The sequence below is a fragment of the Bidens hawaiensis genome, unplaced genomic scaffold (genome assembly GCF_021521415.1).
Source record: "Bidens hawaiensis isolate Kalapana, Puna unplaced genomic scaffold, B.hawaiensis_p1.1 tig00000599_1, whole genome shotgun sequence".
Lineage (NCBI taxonomy): Eukaryota > Viridiplantae > Streptophyta > Magnoliopsida > Asterales > Asteraceae > Bidens > Bidens hawaiensis.
Genome location: NW_027491036.1, coordinates 3472347 through 3497949, shown reverse-complemented (window position 1 = coordinate 3497949; position 25603 = coordinate 3472347). Strand labels below are relative to the sequence as shown.

The 25603-nt window shown below is 35.3% G+C and overlaps 2 protein-coding genes across 2 annotated transcripts; one reads left to right on the top strand and one right to left on the bottom strand.

The window, feature by feature from the left end:
* Window positions 1–455: 455 nt before the first annotated feature.
* On the top strand, window positions 456–7821 carry LOC143636889 (copper-transporting ATPase PAA1, chloroplastic-like). The gene is made up of 17 exons (XM_077104376.1): window positions 456–755; window positions 891–944; window positions 1241–1394; window positions 2886–2960; window positions 3038–3315; window positions 3561–3800; window positions 3910–4008; window positions 4089–4238; window positions 4331–4477; window positions 4562–4612; window positions 4708–4880; window positions 4958–5090; window positions 6036–6133; window positions 6220–6460; window positions 6886–7089; window positions 7194–7274; window positions 7381–7821. The coding sequence occupies exons 1-17, from the start codon at window positions 456–458 to the stop codon at window positions 7603–7605; spliced, it is 2703 nt and encodes a 900-aa protein (XP_076960491.1). The 3' UTR covers window positions 7606–7821.
* A 730-nt stretch (window positions 7822–8551) lies between these two features.
* Window positions 8552–15487, bottom strand: LOC143636881 (potassium transporter 7-like). Its single transcript, XM_077104370.1, has 10 exons — window positions 15150–15487; window positions 14262–14490; window positions 13935–14183; window positions 13778–13828; window positions 12901–13161; window positions 12761–12813; window positions 12544–12658; window positions 11557–11811; window positions 10248–10770; window positions 8552–9256 (listed from the first exon to the last, which is right to left on the bottom strand). Exons 1-10 carry the CDS (start codon window positions 15432–15434, stop codon window positions 8743–8745), a joined length of 2535 nt encoding a protein of 844 aa, XP_076960485.1. The 5' UTR covers window positions 15435–15487; the 3' UTR covers window positions 8552–8742.
* Between the last annotated feature and the right edge of the window lie 10116 nt (window positions 15488–25603).

The following is a 25603-nucleotide window of genomic DNA, read 5'->3' as shown; positions in this document are numbered from 1 at the left end:
TATATATTTAATTTCAAAACTAAAAGTTTATTCGGGTTGACCCAAAACTTATAAATCAAACCCGAGAACCAACCCAAATTACTTCGGTTCGGATTCGGGTTGATCTTTTGTCGGGTTCTGATACGAGTTTTCTCGGGTAAAAGTGACAGCTCTACTTACACAAACGCGTAACATCAGAATCGCTATCATGTACAAGCATAATTAAGTAAGAAATCACATTTATAATCCAAAAGGTTAACAACTTACTTGTTGTTTATTTATTTATATTTATCCTGTTATGCTATTTGATGGGAAAAGTCCAATAATGGTACAGTTGGATGATTTTTGAAACTAGTATTCATGAGGATATTAAAAGTCCAAAGATAACGTTGCAGTAAGCTATTCACACCTAACTTCTAGGGTTTCAGTGGTAGGTACAGATACAATACACATCAAATTCAATCCAAAACAAAGCAATGGAGTCAACACTGGTGGCAACTGCAACCAGAACCCTAACTTACTCTACCCGTGCTCACCTTACACTTCATCTTCTGACGTCATCCACAACCTCCTCTTCGAGGTTGACCAATGCTGGATCATTGCCTCGGCTGTGTGTTTCCAGCTCTGCTGCTTCGTTCGCTTCAGGCGGTGGGGGATATGGTGGCGGTGTCTTCGGAACCGGTGGCCGCGGTGGCGGAGGAGGGGAGGTTAAGGTTAATCCTATTGCTGTTGGACCTGATGCTGTTTCGGCCGATGTCATCATTCTAGATGTTGGAGTAAGCATTATTATTATTATTATTATTATTATACCTTTACCCATTGCTTATACTTCCACTTCTACTTCTATTATTATATAAATACTTTAGAATTGAATGGGCATATAACTAACTTACTAACCTCTTCTCTGTCAGGGTATGACTTGTGGAGGGTGTTCTGCAAGTGTTAAACGGATTTTGGAGAGTCAAGTAACTACTTCTACATATTTTTCTTCTTTTTGACATCAGCTAGCTCTAAGGGTTTATTTTGTTTCAAAACTCATCTTCCTTCATACTTGTACTTTTATTATCATTCCTAAGTGTAGGAAGGTATTTACACCCGGAGAGAAACAATCACTTGGACTTTAAAGACGAGTTGTTGTTACAACGGAACCTATTTTTGCAAATATGCCAAAATAACATCTTTTCTTTTTTTTCTTAAAAGTTAAGTTTTTTTCTGGTGTATATATCTTAACCTGATATGTGTATACTTAATATGATCACAGCCAATGGTATCAGCTGCCAGTGTGAATCTTACAACAGAGACAGCAATTGTATGGCCTGTGCCTGAAGCCAAGGCTACACCAAACTGGCAAAAAGTCTTGGGTGAAGAACTTGCAAAACATTTGACAACTTGTGGTTTTAATTCTAACCTTAGAGGTCAGTTCTTCTCTATTCTAATATTTAATTCCATGTCGTATTTCAATATTCAAAATTTACCTGTTATTATTGTGTGTTCAATTGTGTAATTGTGCTCCCTTCATCATAACAGAGCACTATATACCAGATTTTATGGATTGAAAATGTTGAGAGACCTATTGATGCTAATATTATGTTGCATTGTTGTGTCACTGGTAAAAACACGAGCTTTTTGTGCAATTTTCTTGTTAGTTTTGGTTCTCTTCATCAGGATACTTGTAACGTTTTTTTAGTCTTTTTTTTTTCTGTTCATTTTTTGAATCATTATATCTGGGTCCTTATTTTTCTCTCGAGTAAGGTTATACAAGAATCCATGTGGTTTTGGTTGGCCTACAAGAATCCTTGCATGATATGTTCCTCAAGCATTGAAATGATTTTGCATTGGCTTCCTCGATGATGTCATCATTTTTAATGGAAAGAAATGTGATTTATTCAGAGCTACAATTACATGAACAGTTAAAATTTTATGTCAAGCAGTGTTTTAAAGTGATACATGCTTTTGTGGCTTGACATGTATGCTCACATGTTGACCAGTAAAAGGGTATTCGGGAACCAACACTAGTTTTTCTTAATAGAATAAAAAATTAAAAGAACAATTATCAAAATAGGTAGTAAAGTCAATCTCCTACAAAAATTGAGTGTTAGTGGCCACTTTCAAGTTTTTAAGCAACCTTCTTGATGTAAATAATCTTTTATCCCGTATCTTTAATAAGTCCCCCCCCCCCTGCGCGCGTGGTTTAAATATGAACATGTTTTTCAACAGAAACTCGTTATAATCTCGTTTTTTAAGTCACATGAGTGGCTGGACTTTTTCAAAGTATTTTTGTTAAATCGTGCTTAGTACATGAGACCTTATTGTCACCGAATTGGTAATTGATATTGAGGATTAGTGGGTAACTGGCAGGTGAGGCTGCAACAAAAGGAGAGCCAACTTAAAAAATTCAATGGATTCTTGTAAGAGCAATCATAATCGTTTTCGGTATGTCCTTGTTACTTTCCTTATGTCGTTTTGCTTATACCAAAAACTTTAAATTTGCATCAACTATCGAGTAATGATGATTGATTTATGACAGTCAAAGAACATTTAAGTGGATTTTTGTAATATTTCTTTTTTATTCTGAAATAAGTTATACCATCTGTTTCCATGTGGTCCATACAAATCTGTTCTATTATCTAATATCTTTTCATAGTTTTTAAGATGGTTTTCATAAATCTTTAATATACACGTGGTGTTGTTTGAGGCCATTGACTCAATGGTTAGTAGATCTATTCTTACGTTTTGATTCACTTTTGACTTTCATATGTTTTTCTGTAAAACCCATATATATTTTTGACCCGTTACCTAGTCCGCCCATCATGCTCACTTCTTGTCGTAATGTTGATTTAATACCTTATTTATAGTGGATAACTCTATTTTTTTCTTTAACCATCATGTTTGCCTGCCTTTTGCAGATTCTAAGAAAGAAAGTGTCTTCCAAACATTTCAAAGGAAGGTAGAAGAAAAACGTAACCAATTAAAAGAAAGTGGTATGTGCTAAAATAGTACCTTTATAAAGCTTCATGATGTTTTATTGATTTTTGGTCACATATTTTATATTCAACAGGTAGAGGACTTGCAGTTTCTTGGGCTTTATGTGCTGTATGCCTTTTTGGGCATGTTTCTCATTTCATAGGAGCCAAAGCTTGGTGGATCCATGCAATGCATTCCACTGGTTTCCACTTGTCGCTGTCGTTATTTACATTGTTGGTTCCGGGACGCCAACTTATTATTGATGGCATGAAAAGTCTTATAAGGGGAACTCCAAACATGAATACATTAGTTGGTCTTGGGGCAATATCATCATTTACCGTTAGCTCATTCGCAGCGTTGATTCCAAAACTGGTAACCACTTTTGTACAATATCTTTCTGTTACCTGCAAATACGCAATTTTCACCAAATCAAGCATTCGATTTAATAGTGCAGAACTATAAGATAGCATTACTTGTATATGGAATCTTTTTCAGTGTTCTAATGAATACAAAACTTAATAAGCATTTATATCGTTTTCTTGTCTGTTTCTTGGCACAAGAAATGTTTCAGTGATCGGTAAATATTAATATTGTTGCCTGTTTTGTTATATGTTTAGGGTTGGAAGGTGTTCTTTGAAGAACCAATTATGCTGATAGCATTTGTTTTACTGGGAAGGAATCTTGAACAAAGAGCTAAAATTAAGGCCACTAGTGACATGGCAAGCCTTCTTAGTGTTTTGCCACCGAAAGCTCATCTTCTAGTGAACCATGATGATGATGATAAAGAATCAAACTCAACAGTCGATGTTCCTTGTGACAGTCTCTCTGTAGGAGATAAAATTGTTGTACTACCTGGAGTAAGTAAATATTTTAGTTTTAAACGTTTAATTTATTTATAAAATTGCAGATAAAAAACATTTTTCCGAATATAGTTAATTTACAAAATGCCATACTCATTGTCTATAGGATCGCGTTCCTGCCGATGGTATAGTGACAGCTGGCAGAAGCACAGTGGACGAGTCAAGTTTCACTGGGGAGCCACTCCCCGTCACTAAGCTTCCAGGGGTAATGTGGCTGCTATTTTTGAAAAAATATAACTTATTTTGTGTAAATAATAATTGTGAATAATTGGATCTCTATAACAGGCTGAGGTGTCAGCAGGTAGTATTAATCTTAATGGAGCACTTACTGTTGAAGTGCAAAGGTCAGGAGGTGAGACCTTCATGGGTGACATTGTTCGGTTGGTAGAAGAAGCTCAAAGTAGAGAAGCTCCCGTTCAACGTTTGGCTGACAAGGCATTTTTAAATTTATTATATTATATATTATTGTTAGCTACAAATAGTTTAATCTTACTTGATTTATAATGTTTTGCATGTTGGTTCACAAGGTTGCTGGACACTTCACATATGGTGTAATGGCAATTTCTGCTGCCACATTTGTATTCTGGAGTACTGTTGGTGCACGCTTATTACCCGTCGCTTTACAGCACGGAAGTGCCATGTCATTAGCATTGCAACTCTCGTGTAGTGTTTTGGTATTAAACCCTTTTCTTCACTAAACCCTAATTTCACTTTCATATATGGAACTTTTTAAGATATATTCATATAAATCTGTGCAGGTTGTTGCTTGTCCGTGCGCATTGGGTTTAGCCACACCCACTGCTGTGCTGGTAATAAATACTTATATATAACTATATAGATATTCATATAAATCTGTGAAGGTAGTCTCGACTTTTTTTTACTTAATTTATGCTAAACTTTATAGGTTGGAACTTCACTCGGTGCTACAAAAGGATTGCTTTTGCGTGGTGGAAGTATCTTAGAGAAATTTTCAGCAGTCAACACAATTGTGTTTGACAAAACTGGGACGCTGACCATTGGCAAACCCGTTGTCACAAAAATAGTGACCACAGCATCTGAAGAATATTCTGAGTTACAGTTAAGTACTGATCTGTATTGTTACTAAAAACGTATATCAAAGTTGTTTCCATAAAAGAAACTTGAATATAATGTAGGCTAAATTCAAATGAGAAATGGTCTGAAAGTGATGTACTGAAGTTAGCTGCTGCAGTAGAATCTAATACAATTCATCCAATTGGGATAGCTATCCTGGATGCTGCTCGGGTTGCTAAATGTTCTAATGTAAAGGTATTTCTCATTTGTCATTTCATATTTAGTTTGAATAAAATGCTAGATTTTTGGTTCTTAGGGGTGCTAATCGGGTATGTTATTCAGATTGTTTTGGTTTGGGCTAATTGTTTTTTTTTGTTTTGTTTGAAAGTGTAAACGTTAACCGACCCCGATTACAAACACTTGTTTATTATAGTTAACTTTTATCTAAACTGATTTTAAAAGTAATAAAAAGTTTCGATAAGAAGTTGTATTCTAATAAATAAAGTAATTTATTTAGAAAAACTATTTTATACTTTATTTATTTAAGATACAAGTTTTTATCCAAATTCTTTCATTACTTTTTTTTAACAACTTTAGGTATTTTATTGTTTGTTAAGACAATATCATTTACAAAAGTTAACTATGTTGACCAAACGATTGTAATTCGGGTCGGTTAACAGTTAGGTTTTTAAACAAAAAAAACTCGATTAACCTGAACCAAACAAGTCAATCAGCCCCCCTTACTCGGTCCGTTTAAATGGTTTCAGTTATTTTTGACACCCCTAGTTCTTGGGACCTTTATTTTTCAAGTTTTGTGTAATGGTTACCTATTGGCCCAGAATCAAATAAGCACACGAACACTGTTTGATCAAAACCTGATTGACCCTCTTTGTTATAATAACCAAACTGAAATTTAGACCACACAATTACAAAACCCATGGCTCAATGGGAAACACAAAAATGATTCAGTTTCTTAGTCCTAAAACATAACTCCAGAAATAAACCAACCATAACTAAACTAACCAAAAGCCGACCCTAAAACTTTTCACATATCGTTTATAGTCCGCTACATTTAGATAAGTCAGATAACCTGAATACCTGATATTGCTTTATTCTCTTTTAACTACCATCTCAAAAGTGTCAACAATAAGTGAGTAACTATAGACTTAAAATGATTCAATATTTCATGTGAATACGCAGGCTGATGATGGAACGTATATGGAAGAACCTGGATCTGGTGCAGTAGCCTCTTTTGGGAATAAAACGGTTTCTGTTGGTTCATTGGAATGGGTCAGAAGGTGTTTAAGAATTGCAACCACTTCGCTTACATTGTAGTTTTTCGGTATTTAATTAATATATTAATTAAGTACCAAATATAATGCAGGCATGGAGTTACTGAGAATCCATTTATAGAAACCGAAGAGTTTAAAAACCAATCCGTGGTGTATGTCGGGATAGACGGTAAGCTTGCAGGTCTTATATATGTTGAGGATCAGATAAGAGAAGATGCTCCACATGTTGTTCAGTCTTTGACCAGTCAAGGCATAAACGTATACTTGCTTTCCGGGGATAAAAAAAGTTCAGCTGAATATGTTGCATCGGTAGTTGGTATTCCAAAGGAACAGGTATGATGATTTTATTCTCGTTGATTATATTTAGGTTAAATTACAGTTTCGTCCTTTATGTATAGAGTAACTTGCGGATCGTGTCCTTTTCAATAAGTACAAAAAGTGTCCCTGAAGTTCATATGTGGTTACACTTATTGTCCTTTCCACTAACAGACGCTAGATTTGTCTGTTAAATCCAGACACATGGGTATTTTGGTCATTCACACGTATGGATTTAATAGACATTAGACAAATCCAACGTCCGTTAGTGAAAAGGATGACAATTGTAATTACATATGAACTTCATGGAAGTTTTTTGTACTTATTGAAGACATGATTTGTAAGTTACCCATACATAAAGGACAAAAACTGTAATTTACCCCAATGTTTATAAGTAATTATATTAATTTTGTTTTTGATAACTAAATATTGGCGAGTGACAGGTGTTTTATGGGGTCAAACCTAATGAGAAAAGTCAATTTATAAGCAGACTTCAGAAGGATCAACATGTTGTTGCTATGGTCGGTGATGGAATCAATGATGCTGCCGCCCTGGCAGAATCACATGTCGGAGTTGCCATAGGTGGCGGCGTTGGAGCCGCCAGTGAGGTCGCCTCAGTTGTGCTCATGGGTAACAAAATTTCACAGGTAGGTTGTCATGTTTGCTTACGTGGCAGTAAGCCCATAAAGATATTATTTAGATTTCATACATAGTGGTTAACAAATAATAACTTAGTATTAAACCCGTGCAGTTGATTGATGCATTGGAACTTAGTAGACAAACGATGAACACCGTGAAGCAAAATCTATGGTGGGCTTTTGGTTACAATATTGTAAGTGATACTTTTCAATTGTTGCACTATCATTATTATATATGCATATAATAAAAGAATCAATATATAGTAAATGATTCAACTTATGAATCTGTGTATTTTTCAGGTTGGGATTCCAATAGCTGCTGGAACTTTGTTGCCAGTGACGGGATTGATGCTTACTCCCTCGATTGCTGGGGCCCTCATGGGTTTGAGTTCGATTGGTGTGATGGCTAATTCATTGCTTTTGAGATTTAGATTTACATCATCACAACATAAGAAAATTAAAGGATCATCATCATCATCATATCAAGTACAGGAAGACATTGAAGCACCCAAAACTCTCACCTAGATTTATGGCGGTTAGTCAAATAATCATGAGTTCATTAATAGTTAGTGTTATAAAGGAGTTGATTTGTCTTGTTTTGTTTAAGCAAGGCTGAGCTTACTCGTGCACACGTCTATTGAACACATGTTATAATGGATCATACATATAATTTGAAACGGCTGACTTACACCCTCTATCGCCTACATTTAAATCTACACTTTTATCTGTCATGGGCTAGAAAATTTACACACCATAGTATCGTCATCGTCAAGTTACAATCTATTTGAACGGGTTGGTTTACCAGAAAATCCTTTTCGTTTTTATCATGGATTCATGGATGTATTGTTCCAAAAGCATAGATTGGACTTAAAAATCTTTAGAATTTTAACTATTTTAAAAGTAAGAGTTGTAGCTTTTAGTTAATAATTTTATGTGCATCAAATTGAGAAAGAAAAGGTACAGACTTGAGTTCTCTTACGATTTTGATCATCAGGTTAAAGACCAACATAATTGTAGATAGGGATGATATCGGTACCAAATCAGTACCGAAACGGGTACTGTAATCGGTACCAACTTTTTTTGGTTTCGGGACTGTTACAATATCGGTATTAAGAGGCAGGAACATATGTCAAGTGAGCTAGCCCTATGCTAGCATTTTTGTCATCTAAATCAACTAATCCTGTACAATCTAAAAAGTTGTTTTGAAACACCAAAGCTTGGTCTTCTTTTGATTAGCTTAGTAAGTGTTAAAATAAATAAATAAATTACAATAAGAGTCTCATTCCATATCACTAAGAGCTTCTCTATCTTCTGATACTATCTATTTCAGAACCTACCAATTGATTTACTGTAAGATTTTAGCGGATGCTATGGATCAAAGATATTTTATAAAATGTTAATATTTTATGCTTGCATTGCATTTTGTATATATCCTTAACCAAACCCCAACACAAAGCGGCAAGCCCATTCATTACAAATAACTACAACTTGAAAGACGGGCAGTTACATATGTCAAAATCGGCACTAACAATGAATAGAGCATATCTTGTCCAAATGCTAACAGTCACTCAATTCACAGCCCTTATCATTTAACAATAATAACAAAACAAAACCAAAAAAACACCTTATTCCTGTGTCTAGTAATCACCAGCTAACTTATACTCACACCATGTAAGTCATAGCAACCTGAATCAAATTTGTATTCGGTGCATTCAAAGTCGCGGTTCCCCTTGTGCAATTCTTCCTCATAAAAGCATAAAAGTAATTTATAACCAATTTTTTTATAAACCATGAATCTTTTCTAGCCCGAATATCACCGTGTCCAAGAAGATAAACCACTCCCGATTCCTTAGCCCTGTGCAGGAAAGCCAGCTCGCTCTCCAGACTGTGCTCAAGATCTGATGAGGCGGGACCATCTTTCTCGGGCTCCTGCGAAGTGCTGGCTTCTGATATTGCAATGCTGAGTCTGTCGGCTTCATTGACACCAAAATAGACACTGCCATTGGGACCCACAATGACTTGGGACGGGTCCTCTTCAAAATCAGAATCATCATCATCCCCGTCACTTTCTAATGATCTTTCTTGAGCTTCACGGCGGATGAACTTTTCAAGGCTTTCAATTAATAGTTGCTCGAATAATTGGTGGCTTTCTTTACCCTTATCTTTGTAACCGTACCTGTTCAAATTCAAGAGCAAAGTTAAGAGTAAAAGTCAAATGATCAACTCTTTTGAAGGGTTATATTTATATAATTATAATATATAAGAACTAAATTTATTTTAATAATTCCATTTTTTTGAGTAAAATGAATTAGGAGGTTTCAGGCATTATAAATACAGTGCAACTATTGCCCTTTTGATATGCTTTTGTTTAAGATAAACTAGTATGTTACATGTGATCTAGAGACCGAAAACACCGAACCGTAACAAAAAAATTGACGGTTAGATTCTATGTTTTCGTAGAAACCAAACTTTTGGTTTGGTTTTGGCTTTGCATGTGACTAAAACCGAAAAAGACAAACTGAATTTACGCATTTTCATTTTTTATTTTAATTAATAGTGTTACCCAAAAATTTTAGCCAAGTGTAGAATAACCAATTGATTATTAATTAATAAAAGAAATTAGACCCAAATTCATTATTTTAGGCCAACTTTTTTTGGCCCAAAAATTTCAAGCCCAAATGGTAAAACCAAAAAAACCAAAACCGAACCAACCCAAAAACCTAAACTTGGCAGTTTTCGAAAACTAAAAAATTACATTTTTGGTATTTGGTTTGGTTTAGACCCAAAACCGACCGCTAATGTGATCCATTAGGGACCCGAATCAACGCATTCAAAAGTAAAAGGGCCAGAATTTTCACCTATAATTATAAAAACTATAGTAGTACAATAATTATATAAACTTCTGGAAAAAAAACAAATCTGAAGATTGTAAGCGTTAAATTACATATTGGGCGACTTTTGACACGTTTGATTTCCTATTTAGCTAAGATTCAAGAACTTGACCTGCCCATTGGTCAAAATTACCACCTCTATTTGTAAACAATCTGACGCGTTAACCCTTTATTACAAAATTTAATAAAAAAACCAAAAAAGTGAAAGGAACATGCAAGAAAATGTTGTGGTTATTAACTGCATGTGAAAACAAAATCTTGAAGAAACAAATTTACCTGGCGATGCAACGAAAAATGTGGTAACTTTTGGAGCAAACTCGCCTAAACAAAAACCTCTCGTTTTGAGGCACAACGGGAACGGGGACGTGCTTTATGCACACGAATATGATCATTGAATGAACAGCTGGCAAAGTGGTTAGAAAATGTCCAAATATGGCAGGCACACCTTTCACGAGTTCATTGTAAAGCAATCCAATACCAGGAGCCCTAACAGTTCCAAGATTGCAACCCAACCCACGTAACACATCCATTGACATCTTTTTCTTGACTTCTGTTTCATACCTGAGTTTACTACCATAGTTCCAGATGTACATCATGAGAAACGTAACTATGCCAAACACCAGTATAATCCAACTTCCGTCCCCGATTCCATGTAGGACTGATGAAAGGAATGTTAATTCTAAACCGAGAAAGATTAAGGCAAATAGAATGACTATGATTATGTTTATCTGCCATATGAGAAGCATCACTAGGATGACTAAGAAAGTAGTCATCATCATCACTCCAAGCTCAGCAATACCTGTGTTGTACAAATCCACATTAGATTCCATCGTCATATCTAGCCTGTTTAAAGAATGGTTCCAGTTCAGGTTGAGCTGTTTAATTGAATGGGTTGTGTTCAGGTTAAGATGTTTAACCCGTTTAGTTAATCAGGGATACCCACGAACCTGTTTATGACCTATTTAACCCATTTTTATAACCCACCAGCATAATTAACAGTTAACACACTTGCAACTTGATCATTACCTGCCAACCCTTTTGACATGTATACATAAATGGGTTAAACAGGTCGTGTTCGGGTTACATAACTTAAAGTGTGTGTGGGTCGTGTTTGAGTTGAATAACTCAAACCATCAACCCAACGTGATTGACAACCCTATAAATAGTCATTCAAGTAGATGTTATTTAATGTAAATACAATCTAAAAAAAATTGCATGATACTATAACTGTTTTTTAATTTAACTTTCCATAATATATGTAAAAATGTGTATTAAGTTAATTTCCCGTTAATGTATAATTCACTTAACAAACGCAAACTTTTATTTGCCAAAATAAAAATTACACAAACTAAAGATTGAAAAATAGTTTGTCAAAAACAAATCGGATTGAAGTATTAAAAATAGAGCTAGAAATGACCCGATCTTGAGCTTTCGTAAGCTAAACAAGCCGAGCCCGAGCTCTCATAAGTTAAACTAGCCGAGCTCGAGCCTAGTTGAGCTCGGATCAGATCATTTACACCCTAATCTCATCCCCTGTTTGGTTTTTTCATACCAAAGATATTAATAGGCAAGTTGAAAAAAGTACCGTATGCATTCCCTATCTCATTGGTGCTTGCAATGGTGCAGACAAGGAGCACGGCAGAGGCCATGAGAAACCAGTTAATGGCAGGAATGTAGATCTGACCCATGAATTTGCGAGACGTGTGCACAATTTTCAGCCGAGGAAAACAACCGAGTGCTGTTGACTGTTTGATGCAAGAAAATGTTGCTGTTGTCATTGTCCTACTAGCAATCAGTGCAGCAATGTTAGCAATTAGAAACACTGGCCAAAATGCACTATCTGCAAATCCAACAAACAAAGATCATACAAAACCATTAGTTAAGAGCAAAAACATTCAAGATTATATTGTTTGGACCCACTCAACCCATTTGACCCATATCATTTGTAACTAAATTTTAAACTTTACATGTTTGGCCCTTGGTTTTAAAAAGTGCATACTGAGTGGTGATCTAATGTAGTTTACACCCAAAAGCCAATGCGTGATGAGCAAAGCGCCCGTATCGCGTATGAGAGGCGTTAGCTGTTAAAAAATACTATTAAATTTTATAGATAATAGTAACTTGTTAACTTTTAAACACTAAAATATAAGATACTATCATCATCTCTGGTCAGATTTGAACAATTAATGGTCTAATTTGATCAAATCCTTAAACCCATTGCTCAACCGATGGTCAGATTTGTTCAACCAGATTTGAAAAACTTAGACCAGTTGCAATCGATGGTCACCTTTGTCAAATACTAGTCAACTGCATAAGGCGCCACAACACGCATAACAACGCATCTGACCACCTCATGCAATGCGCGCATCGCACGAATGCATGATGCTATATCATCATTGCAACATGTGATGCACGTATTTTCCCTCATAATGCGCACATTTTAAAACCAAGATTTGGCCCTTTTGAGATAAAACACAACCCAAATTGAGTCACTCATAAGTAAACGGGTCAAAAGGAACTTATTGATTCCACAATGACAAAATCAAGGCTGCTAGACACACAAGAGGCTCACCAGGAATGGAAGAAAAGAAAGCCTGTGTTGGATCACCACTATTATCCAACAGGTATGCAGCTTGACCCATGTAACCAAGCATAAGGCACGGAAGTACAAGGAAAACAAATGTAATCTGCAACGAAGAAGAAAAAGAACAGTGCATATGCATCTCACAACTTTCAGTTATAATAATGTTAAACATTTTGCAGTATGTTATCGGTTTTTATTGCATTACCTGAATTGTTCTCACTGGAAAATAGCAAAGATCTGCAAACATTGCTTCTGAACCTAAATCACATCAGAGACAAAAAGAATAAAGCCAAAAGGGTAGAATCGTTTTCCGTACAAAAGCAGAGCATGTTGATAAGTGATTACCAGTTGCACAAAGAAGGCATCCACCCAAAGAGTACCAAGCTTCATATGGTTTGCGTTTGAAGTAGTGATAGATGTGAATCGGATTAAATGCCTTCACAACACTGCTGTCATGTGTCATAAGATTGTAGATGCCAATACCTCCAAGAGAGCAAAACCATATAAATAAAGCTGGCCCAATAACAAGCCCAACTTTACTTGTTCCGTATTTTTGTACACTGAACAAAATAATAAGATACGCAACCGAAATCATCACAACATGATCTGCAATACACACAAAATAAGATACTATAACTCGTTAGGATAAAAAGAAGTTAACTTTCATCCAAAAACACAAGCAAAAAGTACACTAGCACACAATCTTTTGGAGTCACGGCACATAGTTACGTATAAAGCAAAAAATGAGGAAAAATGACTGTTGAGCTACTATCCTTAAAACTACGAATCTTTTTAGTCATTAAACATGTGTGCCTAAAAGTTGATGGCTTTTTGGGTAAATTCTAATAACAAAAGCCATAATCTAGAATGTCCTGCTAGTATAACTTAAAAATGATGGTGAAAATCATGACTTATCTGTTACTGCTACCCTAGTACCTAATTAAAACTGAACAAAAAGAAGCAATCGCATTTTTATTAATGTCCATCTAAGCATTACATGTGAAATCATGTCACCTAAAATTTGATGACTTTTTGGCTAAAATCTAAAAGCAAAAGCCATAATCTAGAATGTCCTGCTAGTCTAACTTAAATATAATGGTGAAAATCATAACTTATATGTTCCATTACAACTGCCCTAGTACCCTAATTAAAAACTGAACAGAAATATGCAATCACATTTTAATTAACGTCTGTCTAAGCATTACATGTGAAATCATGTCACCTTGCTCAACTGTAGGAACTCCAACCTTCAAACCACGAACAGCGGAAATTACTGCAAGAAAGAAATAAAAAAGTAAACAATTTTTTAGGTTCTTAAATCAGAAATGAGAAAAGAATAGTGTTTAGTCACAAAAAAGTAAAAAAATAAAAAAAGAGACCTGACATTGCAGGTGTAACAACACCATCAGCTATGACCATGGAGGTACCAGCAAGAACCAACACTAAAACAAGCTTTTTGAGAGCCAATGAAGTTTCAAGATACTCTTTTATTTTCAAAGATCTCTCAAGTTCTGCTGATGGCACCTTTAACCTGAAGCTTGATATGCGTGTATCAGAAGCAAGCTGATTTGGCAAAAGACTCACCTTAGCATGCCTACATATTAGAGAATATAAAGCAACTGTACCACCTGTAAACACATACAAAATAACATTCAGCTTGACAAAAAAAAAAAACTTTTAACAGAAGTTATATTAGTCAATGTTACCTTCCCCGTCATCATTTGCTAGAAGAACAATAAGGATGTACTTGATTAATGGGACCAAAATCAATGTATATAAAACGAGCGATAAAGCTCCAATAATATCTTCATCTCCATTTATTGGGGCCCTGCTGAATATCACACTAAAGGTATATATTGGACTTGTTCCAACATCCCCAAAAACAACACCGAGTGTCTGACAAGCCAGAAATATAGTCTTCCCAAAACCAGCATCCTGCAAGTACAGTTTGAGATTCAGATTGGAAATAATGATACTCTTGCTTCATTTAACCTTTGCAAGATAAAGATCCAGACAACTTTTTATAGAGTAATCTTCGTTTACCAACATAAAGTCTACATTTAGAGCTCCCAAAGTCCTAATACCAAAGCATGTTCTAAAACTCAAGGAATATTGTTTAGAAACCAACCCATAGTTGTCATAGCCGCAATGTGCAGCGGGTGATCGTTGGGCCTAGCCGCAAGGCGCTAAAAAATAAAGGGTCCGAGATAAGCAAGGTGCATAGCATAAACATACGAATTTTGAAGCTTTTAAACTTGTTTAGGGATAGTTTAGGATCATTCCTTGCCATTTCTGGGTTTTGTAGAATTTTTCCAGAATTTTCAGCGGATTCTAGGGATGAGGTCGGTAGCATACAGCTTTTGACACACAGAGGCAACCTAAATCTATATCTTGTTTCTAGAGTGGCAGCAGACATGTCTAAGTAGTAGAAATTAAAGCTTAGCTATGATGATCTAAAATTATATGTGATCAAACAGAAAACCTAATGAACAAACCACATGTGATCATCATCTATCTAGTCTCCAAAATCTCAAACCTAATCAATAAAAAAAACCTAAATTTAACCAGACCCACATAATGAAATCCAAGAATACCTCGTAATCGCTGCGTTGGGCCCCGGGGACCTCGAGAGCCTCGACGCCAAAGGAATCAATCCTGGGGCCGGTGCGGATGAGCTTCTGGTACAAGCTATCCTCATCTTCGGAATCAACATCATTATGGTTGTTGAAATTACTGTCGTCTAAATCGATCTCTGAACCGTCTTCATCTTCTTCGTCTTGAAAGACCCATCGATGAGACTCCATTGAATCCATGGAGCTCAATCCTCCGTTGCGAATGCTTATTATACTCCCTCTCTCCGATCCGCTTTCCGTCGCCATGGTTATTCTTAATCCGAATCAACCACACCGTTTCATTTGAATAGATCCATCCAATTGAAACCCTAATGCTGAGACTGAGATTTGTGACAGACAGACAGAGGACAAACAAACAAAGAAAGAAAGAGTATTAACGATTTACAAGCAGGGTCCAACTCGACATTACGAAAACATACGAATAAGTATTGTCGAGAGAAAAGAAGTTTGGATGCTAAAAAAGCGGAAGTGGGAGAATCGTCCGGCTCTACAACCCAAAAATAAGTATTCCCGAATTAAAACGATGGACTTTGTTTTTTAAGTTTTAGTTGTTATGTTTAGTATCGTTTATGTTTTAATAATGTTTGTAATAGTTATTGTTTAAATAAATAAAATGTTCGTCGTTATTAAAAAAGTAACAAAAAATTAATCATGAGTAACAAAAGTAATTATAATTAAACAAATCAAAACTAAATATTAGTTGAACAAGTTACAAATAATTTTACTAAAACAAATAAAAAACACAAATTACAACTCTTCTTCGTCTTCATTCTCGTCTTCACCCTTGTCTTCGTTATCGGAAGAAACCCCGTCCTCCGCCTCCTCATCATGAATATGACGCTCTATTGGTATTTCGTCTTCAAAGTTCGCCTTGTGTTGTACACGATCCACCGCATCCAAATGGTCCTTTAGGCAAATGCAAACCTCTAGAGACTCGGGAGTTAATTTTGTTCTTCGCATAGATAATACCCTCCCACTAAGAGAAAAAACCGATTCGGAAGCAACCGTTGAGGCTTGTACGGCAAGCAAATCACGAGCCATGGCGGATAGAATGTGAAATTCGTTTTGTTTACCTTTCCACCAAGCCAACAAATCAATATTGCGAATTTCGTTGACCGTTGCGCCCTCAACATAGTTTGCTCCACTATATCGACCAAGTTCGCTAGTTGGTGTGTTTCCTCTTTGCCTCTTAGATGCCGATTCACGAATCCCATTCATCAAGTTTATAAGTGGGTCATTGCACGGCCTACTAGTTGTTGTTTTTTCACAAAAGACGATCTCGTGCTTGGACCATACATTTGAAAATAATGGTCATAAAGGTCTTGAAGGTTTCTGTTGAACTTTTCCTTCGCTTCCGTCGACAACTTCGGGTCGATCTCGTGCATACCTAAGTTGTTGAATATTTCCTCAATCGTTGTCTCAACCCCATTAACATTCCAATAGGGGTTTAATGCGGCGGCACAAGTAAAGACCGGCGGTATGTTTTCAAAATATTTTATGAACTTTTCCTTTATCACCGCAACAATATTCTTGAAGAGTTTGTTCTTATCCGCAAAGCTTTTAAAAACACAAGACATATAGTACAATTCTTGCAAAACCCAACAACTAGTAGGGTAATAGACTCCCGATAATTTTGTTGTTGACTTTTTGAACACGTCAAGATACTCCAACAAATAACCGACTTGGACCCAAACACTTTCCGGAAACATATCGACCTCGCGTTCTTCAACAAGATTGTTATGAAAAGCTTGTAAAGTTTGGCGTTGGGCAAAAGCACACTTTAGCATATGACAAGTTGAGTTCCAACGGGTTGGAACGTCCCAATTCGGCCCCAAATACTTTCTTTCAACCGACTTGCAATAGTTCTTATATTCAAGATGTCTTCTTTTACCACTTTTGAAGACATCTTTTAACATAAGTCTAAAGAATTTTAAATTGTCACAAATGTTTTCATTGTCAAGACCTTTTTGAACAACCAAGTTGATGATATGTGCAACACATCGAACATGAAAAAAATCCCCGAAACAAGGTGGTGAATATTTAATGATAAATTTTTCGGCCGCCTTAGTATTGTTTGAAGCGTTGTCAAACGAAATCGAAAATATTTTATTTCTCAAGTTGTAAGTCGTTATAACTTCATCAAGTAATTCAAACAATTTTTCGGCGGTATGTGGGAACGGGAAGTTTTCAAAAGCGATGGTGCGTTTCATCAATTGCCATGTCACCGGATCAACCCAATGAGCGGTGACACATATGTATGATTCGGGCAACCCGTGTGGTGCCGACCAAACATCGGTAGTTAAACTAACCATGGCTTCTAAAGAATGAAAAGACTCGATTAACTCTTTTTTAGTACACTCCCACAACCTGATACAATGACGTCTTAAGGTAGTACGACTTACATGTGTGTATCGCGGTTGTAGAGTTTCTCGAATCAACGACGTCAAATCCGGGTCATCAAAGTGGTTAAACGGTAAACCTCGTTGAATAACGAACTTTGCCATTCTATCTTGAACTTGAGTCGTGTTGTAACGAAATAGTGTACCATCTTTACCCAAGTCAATTTGATCGGTCGCGCCAATCCCTTTCAACGCCTTGCAATATGGCTTCTCGATGTGCTTTCTCAAAGTAGAGTTGAAATCGTGCTTTAATAGTGAACCATATAGTTTGCAACGAGCCTTTTGATAACCTTCGTCATCCACAATCAAATCCCAATTCTTCCACATGTCTTCGTTGCGGTTATGGTTAACTACCGTAACAACCCTTGGGTCCTCCGTAGCAGAAACGGGGGCAACAAAAACACTCTTCTTAGCCTTCTTGTTAGTTTTTTTGATGGGTGCCATAATAATATTTAGTTGGATGGTCGGGTAACGGAACGGGTTTGCTAAAGGAGTAGTATTTTAGTTTGTTTTTGAGTTTGGTGGTGAAACAAGTGGTGGAAAACAAGTTATATATAGGTTTCGAGCATCAAAAACCGGTTCCAACGGCTATATTTCCGTTGGAACCGGTTACAACGGCTTTTTGGTGTCTCAAAAACCGGTTCCAACGGCTATATTACCGTTGGAACCGGTTCCAACGGCTAGTCTGACCTGTGTTTGACTTTTTAAAAAAACCCCCCGGAACCGGTTTTTTCGGGTAGGAACCGAACCAGTTACAATTAAGAACCGGGTAGGAACCGGGTTGGAACCGATGGGGACATACAAATAGGAGAACCGGGTATGATTTTCGGGTACAAAAATACCCAAACCGGGTATTGGGCCAACCGGGTAGGAACTGCAACCGGTTCCGGTTCGGTTCCACCAGTTAGGTTTCGGAACCGGTTTTTTCGTGCACGTCTATACATAGCCTATATTTTCATGTTATTTACACTAAATTACTTTGATTTTTGTTCAAAACTAACTATGCTATACAATTTCTTAAATACTTTATTAAACATCATAATTAATTATTGGTTGCAAGACTATACTCAAACCACTCTTAAGCTCTAAAGTTAGTTTTTGTTAAATGTAACTTTAACCGAACATGACGAACATATAATCTAAAAGAATTTCGTGTTCACGTTTGCTCATTAAAAAGCAAGTATATTCATATTCGTTCATTTAAAACATAAACGGCCAGTTCTGAAATGTAAGCGAACACAAAGTTAAACGAGGATAAAAAACAAACTTAAACTAACGAAAATGAACACTTTGTATAAACAACAAAATTTTAATCAACCTAAATAAGAAAATGACAAATATTTTCATTTAAACAAAAAAATCCTTACATGAATGACAAACAGATTAATGTGTATGTAGTGTATGTATTATATATAAACAATCTTCCATGCAAAAAAAATTAAATAAAAATAAACTAAATGAAATTAAAGTATAAAATATAAGCAAAACTCCGTTGAAAAATAAAAAAGAATATCATTAGCAAAAACAGAATAACAAAATTATTAAAAATGAAAACCTAACAAAACCCGCGTAACACACGGGCTAAAAGCTAGTTACTATATTATTTGTTTGATTTTTAAATGGTGCTCTCTCGTTAATTTAACCTTATTTACACCCGTTTATGCTTTAATTTTCGCGGGTAGTGTGGGTCATCAAACCCGGATCCTTACCCTAAATTCTTCAACCCTTCAACCAAATTACGTTCCACTTCCCACACTCAATCACTCACCATCCTCTTTCTCTCTCTCTGTTTATCATATTCAAATTTTGTATCAATCAATTGTCAAACATCGATGGCCATGTGTAACCCTTACACGGGTCATAACATAATTCTTCGTTACAGCCATATCAGGTTCGTTGTGTTTTTCGTTTGTTTGATTTCATCAATCATATTGTGTTTTTCGTTTGTTTGATTTCATCAATCATATACACCTTCGATTTGACCAATTAGTTGAACCTGTGTTGTTTTGATCAATGGTCGTTGAATCAGTTGTAGACAGCTCTCACGATTTTGTTTAATTGACTGTGTTTAGTTTGACCCGATAACTTAGAAAATTACCCTAAATGACTGTGTTTAGTTTGACCCGTTAACTTAGAAAATTACCCTAAATCTTAAGACTGGAGTTGGTTAGTTTTTATGCAATTTGTGATGATAGCGTATGATTGTTGAGCTGTAGACTTTTGGTTCTAATTTATCACCAAAAAGTGTCCAACTTTGGTCACACTTGCATGTATGAAAACGAAATCTGGTTATGTATAATCATAAGGTTCAAGTTATAAAATATATTAAGCTAATAATGGAACATAAGAATTAAAACATAGTTCATTTGTGGATAGAGACGATAACTAAAAGAAACTGGTAAACACCACTGGTACGTTGCGGTCATCAGGTTTGTTCTGTTTTTCGTTTGTTCGAGTTCATCAATCACATTTCAATAGCTTTTGTCAAATAATAATGTTTGAAACTACGAATATTCAAGGGAAAAGGGATGGCAGCTATAAAATCTTATTTTAGTTCTAGGGTTGAGACGTAGTATTTTAAGTGATGTTTATTTAATACTGAAACCATGATTGTAGGTGACTAAATGATCGATCCCCTATTTTAGAGGTGGTAAATTGGCTTGTCGGGTGACGAGTCAATACAAGCATTTTCGTATAGGGTGAGTCGGGTTGACCTTCAACATAAGGTAGTTGAGCGGGCTCAATAGTCAGTGGTACGTCACCTGCATTTGAGCATCTGAGGTTTTGATTGATCTGTTCTTAGGTTGTTAATGCGACTGATTGTAAAAAAAATTGATTCATTTTATGTATGTTTGTGTGTGCGCTTGGATAGTGAGCGTTTTTGTTTAGCCATTAGGTTTAGTTATGCTGCTGCATGTTTGTGTGTTGCCTTTGATAGTAAGGCTTTCGTTAAAAAGTAAACCATTCACTGAAAGTGATCCGAACCGTGTTCGCCTCTATTTCATGCTACGTTTTGGTATCTTTTAAGTTTTAGTTTAACCATTATATGATTTGATTTTGATATTATTTTTAGAATCAGAAGTTGTTTTGAGAATATGTTAGCCATTTGCATAAAGCCATTTGGTTTTCTTAGTTACCAGCATTTGGGATATTGCATTCTGTCCTTTTATAAAGATTGTGTTTCGATTATGCATGGTGTCAGTTATTTAACTAATTACTTAATTTAAATTATTTCTATCTTTAAATATTTTTTAATTCAAAAATTTAATCAAAATATCTTAGTTGAAGTCATTCTTATACTAAAAAATTATGTAATTCAAATCATTTTAATCTAAAATCTTTGAAATTTGTTAATTAACAGGTTAAAAAGATTTATTATTATTATTTGGTCAAATTTTTACCCTTAACGGGTCTCTCTTTATTTTCATTAACTGGTCAATTTTGTTTACTTGATTGGTTAAAAAAAAACTTTTTTATTAAAAAGTCAAATTTATTTATTAACGGATCAATTTTTGGTTTCTTTAATAAGTAAATTTTTTATTGGGTTTTTAATGTATAGTATATAGTCTCGAGCACGGTAAGAAACAGGTTAAGCTTAACCATTTATGATTGGATTATGATTTTAACTTTGGCCGGGTTCGGTTATAGGGCTGTCACGATAACCGACTGAAGACCACTTTTTCATAAATCCAGAACTGAATACATAAAAGGTACATCCGGGTCATTATCCGGATGCTTATAATCTAGAAGTATACAGTTTACAACTTCTTATCAAGAACTAAGCTTTTTGTCTAATGGATTGTGGCAATCTACTTTGATTCAGTTTTCACCTATCAGCAGATTAATTGTTGGTGTTAGTTGGAGACAGTTGTGTAATAGTAGTAGTTCTAGGTTTTGTTCAGGTAGTGATTCGGATCGTATTCGAAGACATTGTTATAGAAAGGTTATAACATCTTCTGACCTATATTAACATACAGATCATAGGGTCTTGGTGTAAGTTTACGTTTATTTTTTCTTTCATTTTTGTGTGTAACAAAGCTAGATATGTGGGACGCTAATTTGTTTCCATATTTTGTTTAGCTGCATAATGAAGAATATGATATTGATGCTTTGTGTGCTGGCCCTTGGTTTGCCTTTTTGAATATGAGTCATCTTATATGTTTCTTCATTTAAAGTTGAAAATTGTTGCAGTCAACTGCATACACAGGAATAGCGGGATACGTGCTTGGGGCACTATGGCTCTTATGCGGCGTCGTTTTTGGAATATATCTTGTAGCAATCACTTGTTGCAAAAGAAACAGAAAACTGAAGAAGCACAAGAGACCAACATCCCACAAACAATATTACCTTTGGCACATTATTCTTGCAGATTTTTTCACACTTTTAGCCATGTAAGCCTTCAATTCTATTCACACTTGCATTATGGAGTTGTGCATGCAATAACCGAAACCATTTACATTATTTACAGAACTGGAACTGGATTAGTACTTGGAGGGAATGCAAAATTTCATTCGAGGGCGGATAAGTTAATTGATATCATAATTGATACGGCTGATGATGCAGTAAAGATGATATATAATACAACCGGTGCAATGAAAGTGACACGAATGAATTCACAAGGTACAAATGTTGATGTAAGCACCACACGGTTCCTTGAATCCACTTCGAGGCGGCTTGACTCGACTGCTGATGATATAGAACGACAAGCGAGAACGAACCGACATAGGATCGATGTAATCCTTCGTGTGCTGTAAGTTTCTTTCGACATGAAACACCCACGTCCAAAATTTATATCTATTAAAAGTCTGTCAACTATTGTATCAAATAATAACATATTTTCATGGTTGAATGGTTTAGGAGGATATTAGAGGTTTTTTCCTTCTTTTTTTTTTGGGTAAAAGGATATTAGAGGTTGGAGTGTAAGATTAGGGCATAATGGCCATATTGTAAATTGTATTGTGTAATAGATAAATTTGAAATTTTAAGTATTTTGCATTGGCATATTTGATATTGATTTATTTGGTCGATAAATATGATATAATGCAAAGTTACACACTATAGAAAGTCAACAGTTGACTGTAGAAAGTCAACTTGACAGTATTGGTCTGTTTTGAGTGAACTTCTCTGCATATTTCAGGTTGACTTTCTACTGCTCCGCATATATCAATTCAATTATATATCAACCTAGCTATAAATTTAATACACACTAAGTACAATATTAATGCAGAGGGCCACCGTCTCAACATATGTATGCCCTAAGCATGTCTCATACATGACAGCTTACGTTGCCGCAATTTCAAATCTCATTTCACCGTTAACCTTTATGGTGGCGCTTATATTCCGGTATTCTTTTTACTACAACTTAATTCTCTAAGTGTCAAGATAACAAACATATATATGCATTACGCTTCAATTTTATTCATATAAAGTAAAATGGAATTCAAAACTAATTTAAATCGTCGTTACCGTTTTACAATAGAAGAACAATAGACATGGTTTCTTAATGGGCTGCTGCTAAGTTGGGCCCATGAAGGACTATTATAGTTCATAACATATTATAATATTCTTAACTAGCTTTTGAACCCGTGTATTACACGGAATTTATCAAATGATAATATAAGGTCCGTTATTTGAAATAAATGAAATTTATGCTATGTGTATTTATAAAAATAAAAGTTTCTATTATAGTTAATCTAAAAGTACTTAAAAATGAAAAAATATATTACATTTATGCCATGTGTATTTATAGTTAATCTATCTTTATGCAATGTTAATAATTTTAGGCCCGCTCTTCTCTTTTCCAACTTATTCAATGATATTTGGTGTTTAATATAAAAAATCCAACATAGGATGAAAGAAATATGTACAGGCGCCCACCAACTTAGCAGCCCATTAACGGTAACGACGGGAAATTATGTTTTGATTTAAATTAGTTACAAAACTTTGAATTCCATTTTACTTTATATGAATAAAATTGAAGCGTAATGCATTAGAGAAGTTGTAGTAAAAAGAATACCGGAATATAAGCGCCACCATGAATGTTAGGGGTGAAATGAGATTTGAAATTGCGGCAACGTAAGCTGTCGATGTATGAGACATGCTTAGGGCATACATATGTTGAGACAGTCTGCATTAATATTGTAATTAGTGTGTATTAAATTTATAGCTAGGTTGATATATAATTGAATTGATATATACGTACATCAAAGTGGCGCAAATAAAACCTTGGAAGACTAGGCTCCATGTTGCTTTGGGTCTTTTCTTTCTGAAACATTCAAATAGTGAGGGAATTCAGAAGACTATTTTATGTTACAATTAAGTAAAAGAAATTAGTAGATACCGAAGCTAGTGGAAAATTGATTAAGGCTGCTATCAGATATCTGTACCCCGGAGGCATGGCCAATTCATACAGTACCGTCGTCACAGCCACTCCAAGCTTTGCTATGCCAACAATCAGGACGGCCTTCAGTGTTTGATCTTTTTGGCTCCATGTCAATATGAAATTTAATTAGTGTGATCACCCCTAGACCTATATATATGAAGAAAACTTATATATATATATATATTTATAAATGGATAAGGGGTTAATACGTCACTATCACATTCTCTCCTTCACGTTTAGTTGTTACTTGTTATAGTGTTTACGATTTTATCTTTTTACAAATGGTTATCATAAATCAATTTATATGACTCAACAAAATTATCTTACTTATTGAAGTAGTAATCATATTTCCATAGAGAGAATAAAACCAAATTTACGGTAACTTGGGGTATGACAAACGTAAAATAAAGAATCGATGTAAGATGATACGCAAAATACAATTTAAAACCGTTCAAAACGCAAAGTCCAATCAAACAATCTTGATTCATATTTACTTACCTTTGTAATGTATAACAGCTAATTGGACACTTGGGTGTACCGAGGGGGGGTGGGGGGGGGGGGGGTTGGGGGTCGGGTGGGGGTGGTTGGTTGGGTTGGTTGGTTGGAGAAATACATTAATAAATACTTAATTATTATAAAAATTGCTAATCATTAATTAAATATGACCACACTACTGGTGGTTATTAGAATTTTTAGTGCTATGAAATCCGTCAATGATGTATGATTTAGTCGCTAGGGTGAGGGAGCGGTTTAGGGATTTCCCGAATACTCGTACCTGTACCCATACATGTCTATTGGGTACGTGTATGGGTACCCAAATTTACTGATTATATGTACGAGTATTTTCGGGTACAGATACGGGTACTAAGTACGGGTATTATGGGTACTGGTACTTGTTTAGAATATGTAGGGGCTTTTATTAGGTTTCCAACATTCATAACTTAACTTCCAAGCTGGATCGACAAAACATAATATACAATAGTTGAATAAGTACATTCTCAATCTATATATGTATATTCATATATTGTGTATTAATATATTTTTATTTCATGCATGTGTAATTGTGTATATTATTTAATAACATGTATTAACTTTCTCTATTGTTTTTCTATAGAAATTGAGTAAGCAATAAACAAAGAAAAGGAAAATTGAATGGATTTTATATTACGGTTGATTTGTTTCAATTTTTGTTTTGGTATTATGTTTTGGTTGTGTCTGATTGTGGTATTACGGTTTTGGTATTATAGATAATTGATTGTCGTTACCGATACCTAGTTTAGTCGAGATTACAAAGAGGTACCAAAACGAGTACCGTACCCGAAGTACCTATACCCGTACGGGTACGCGTACACGTACCATATAATTCAGGTATGGGTATGGGTACCCAGATTTACTGATTTTAGATATGGGTACTTTCAAATACATGTACGGGTACGGTCCTGATCTCATCTCTAGAGAGGTTTACCTACTCAACAAAATTACTCATTCAACCCACTAAAAGTATTATCTCCTAAAAACAACCGAAAATTAGGTAAGTTAAGGGGATGGTATTTCTACACAATCCAAATACCCACTCAACATTATTTTTTATTTTCTAATTAAACTATATAAATCATTTAGATTAAATCAATATT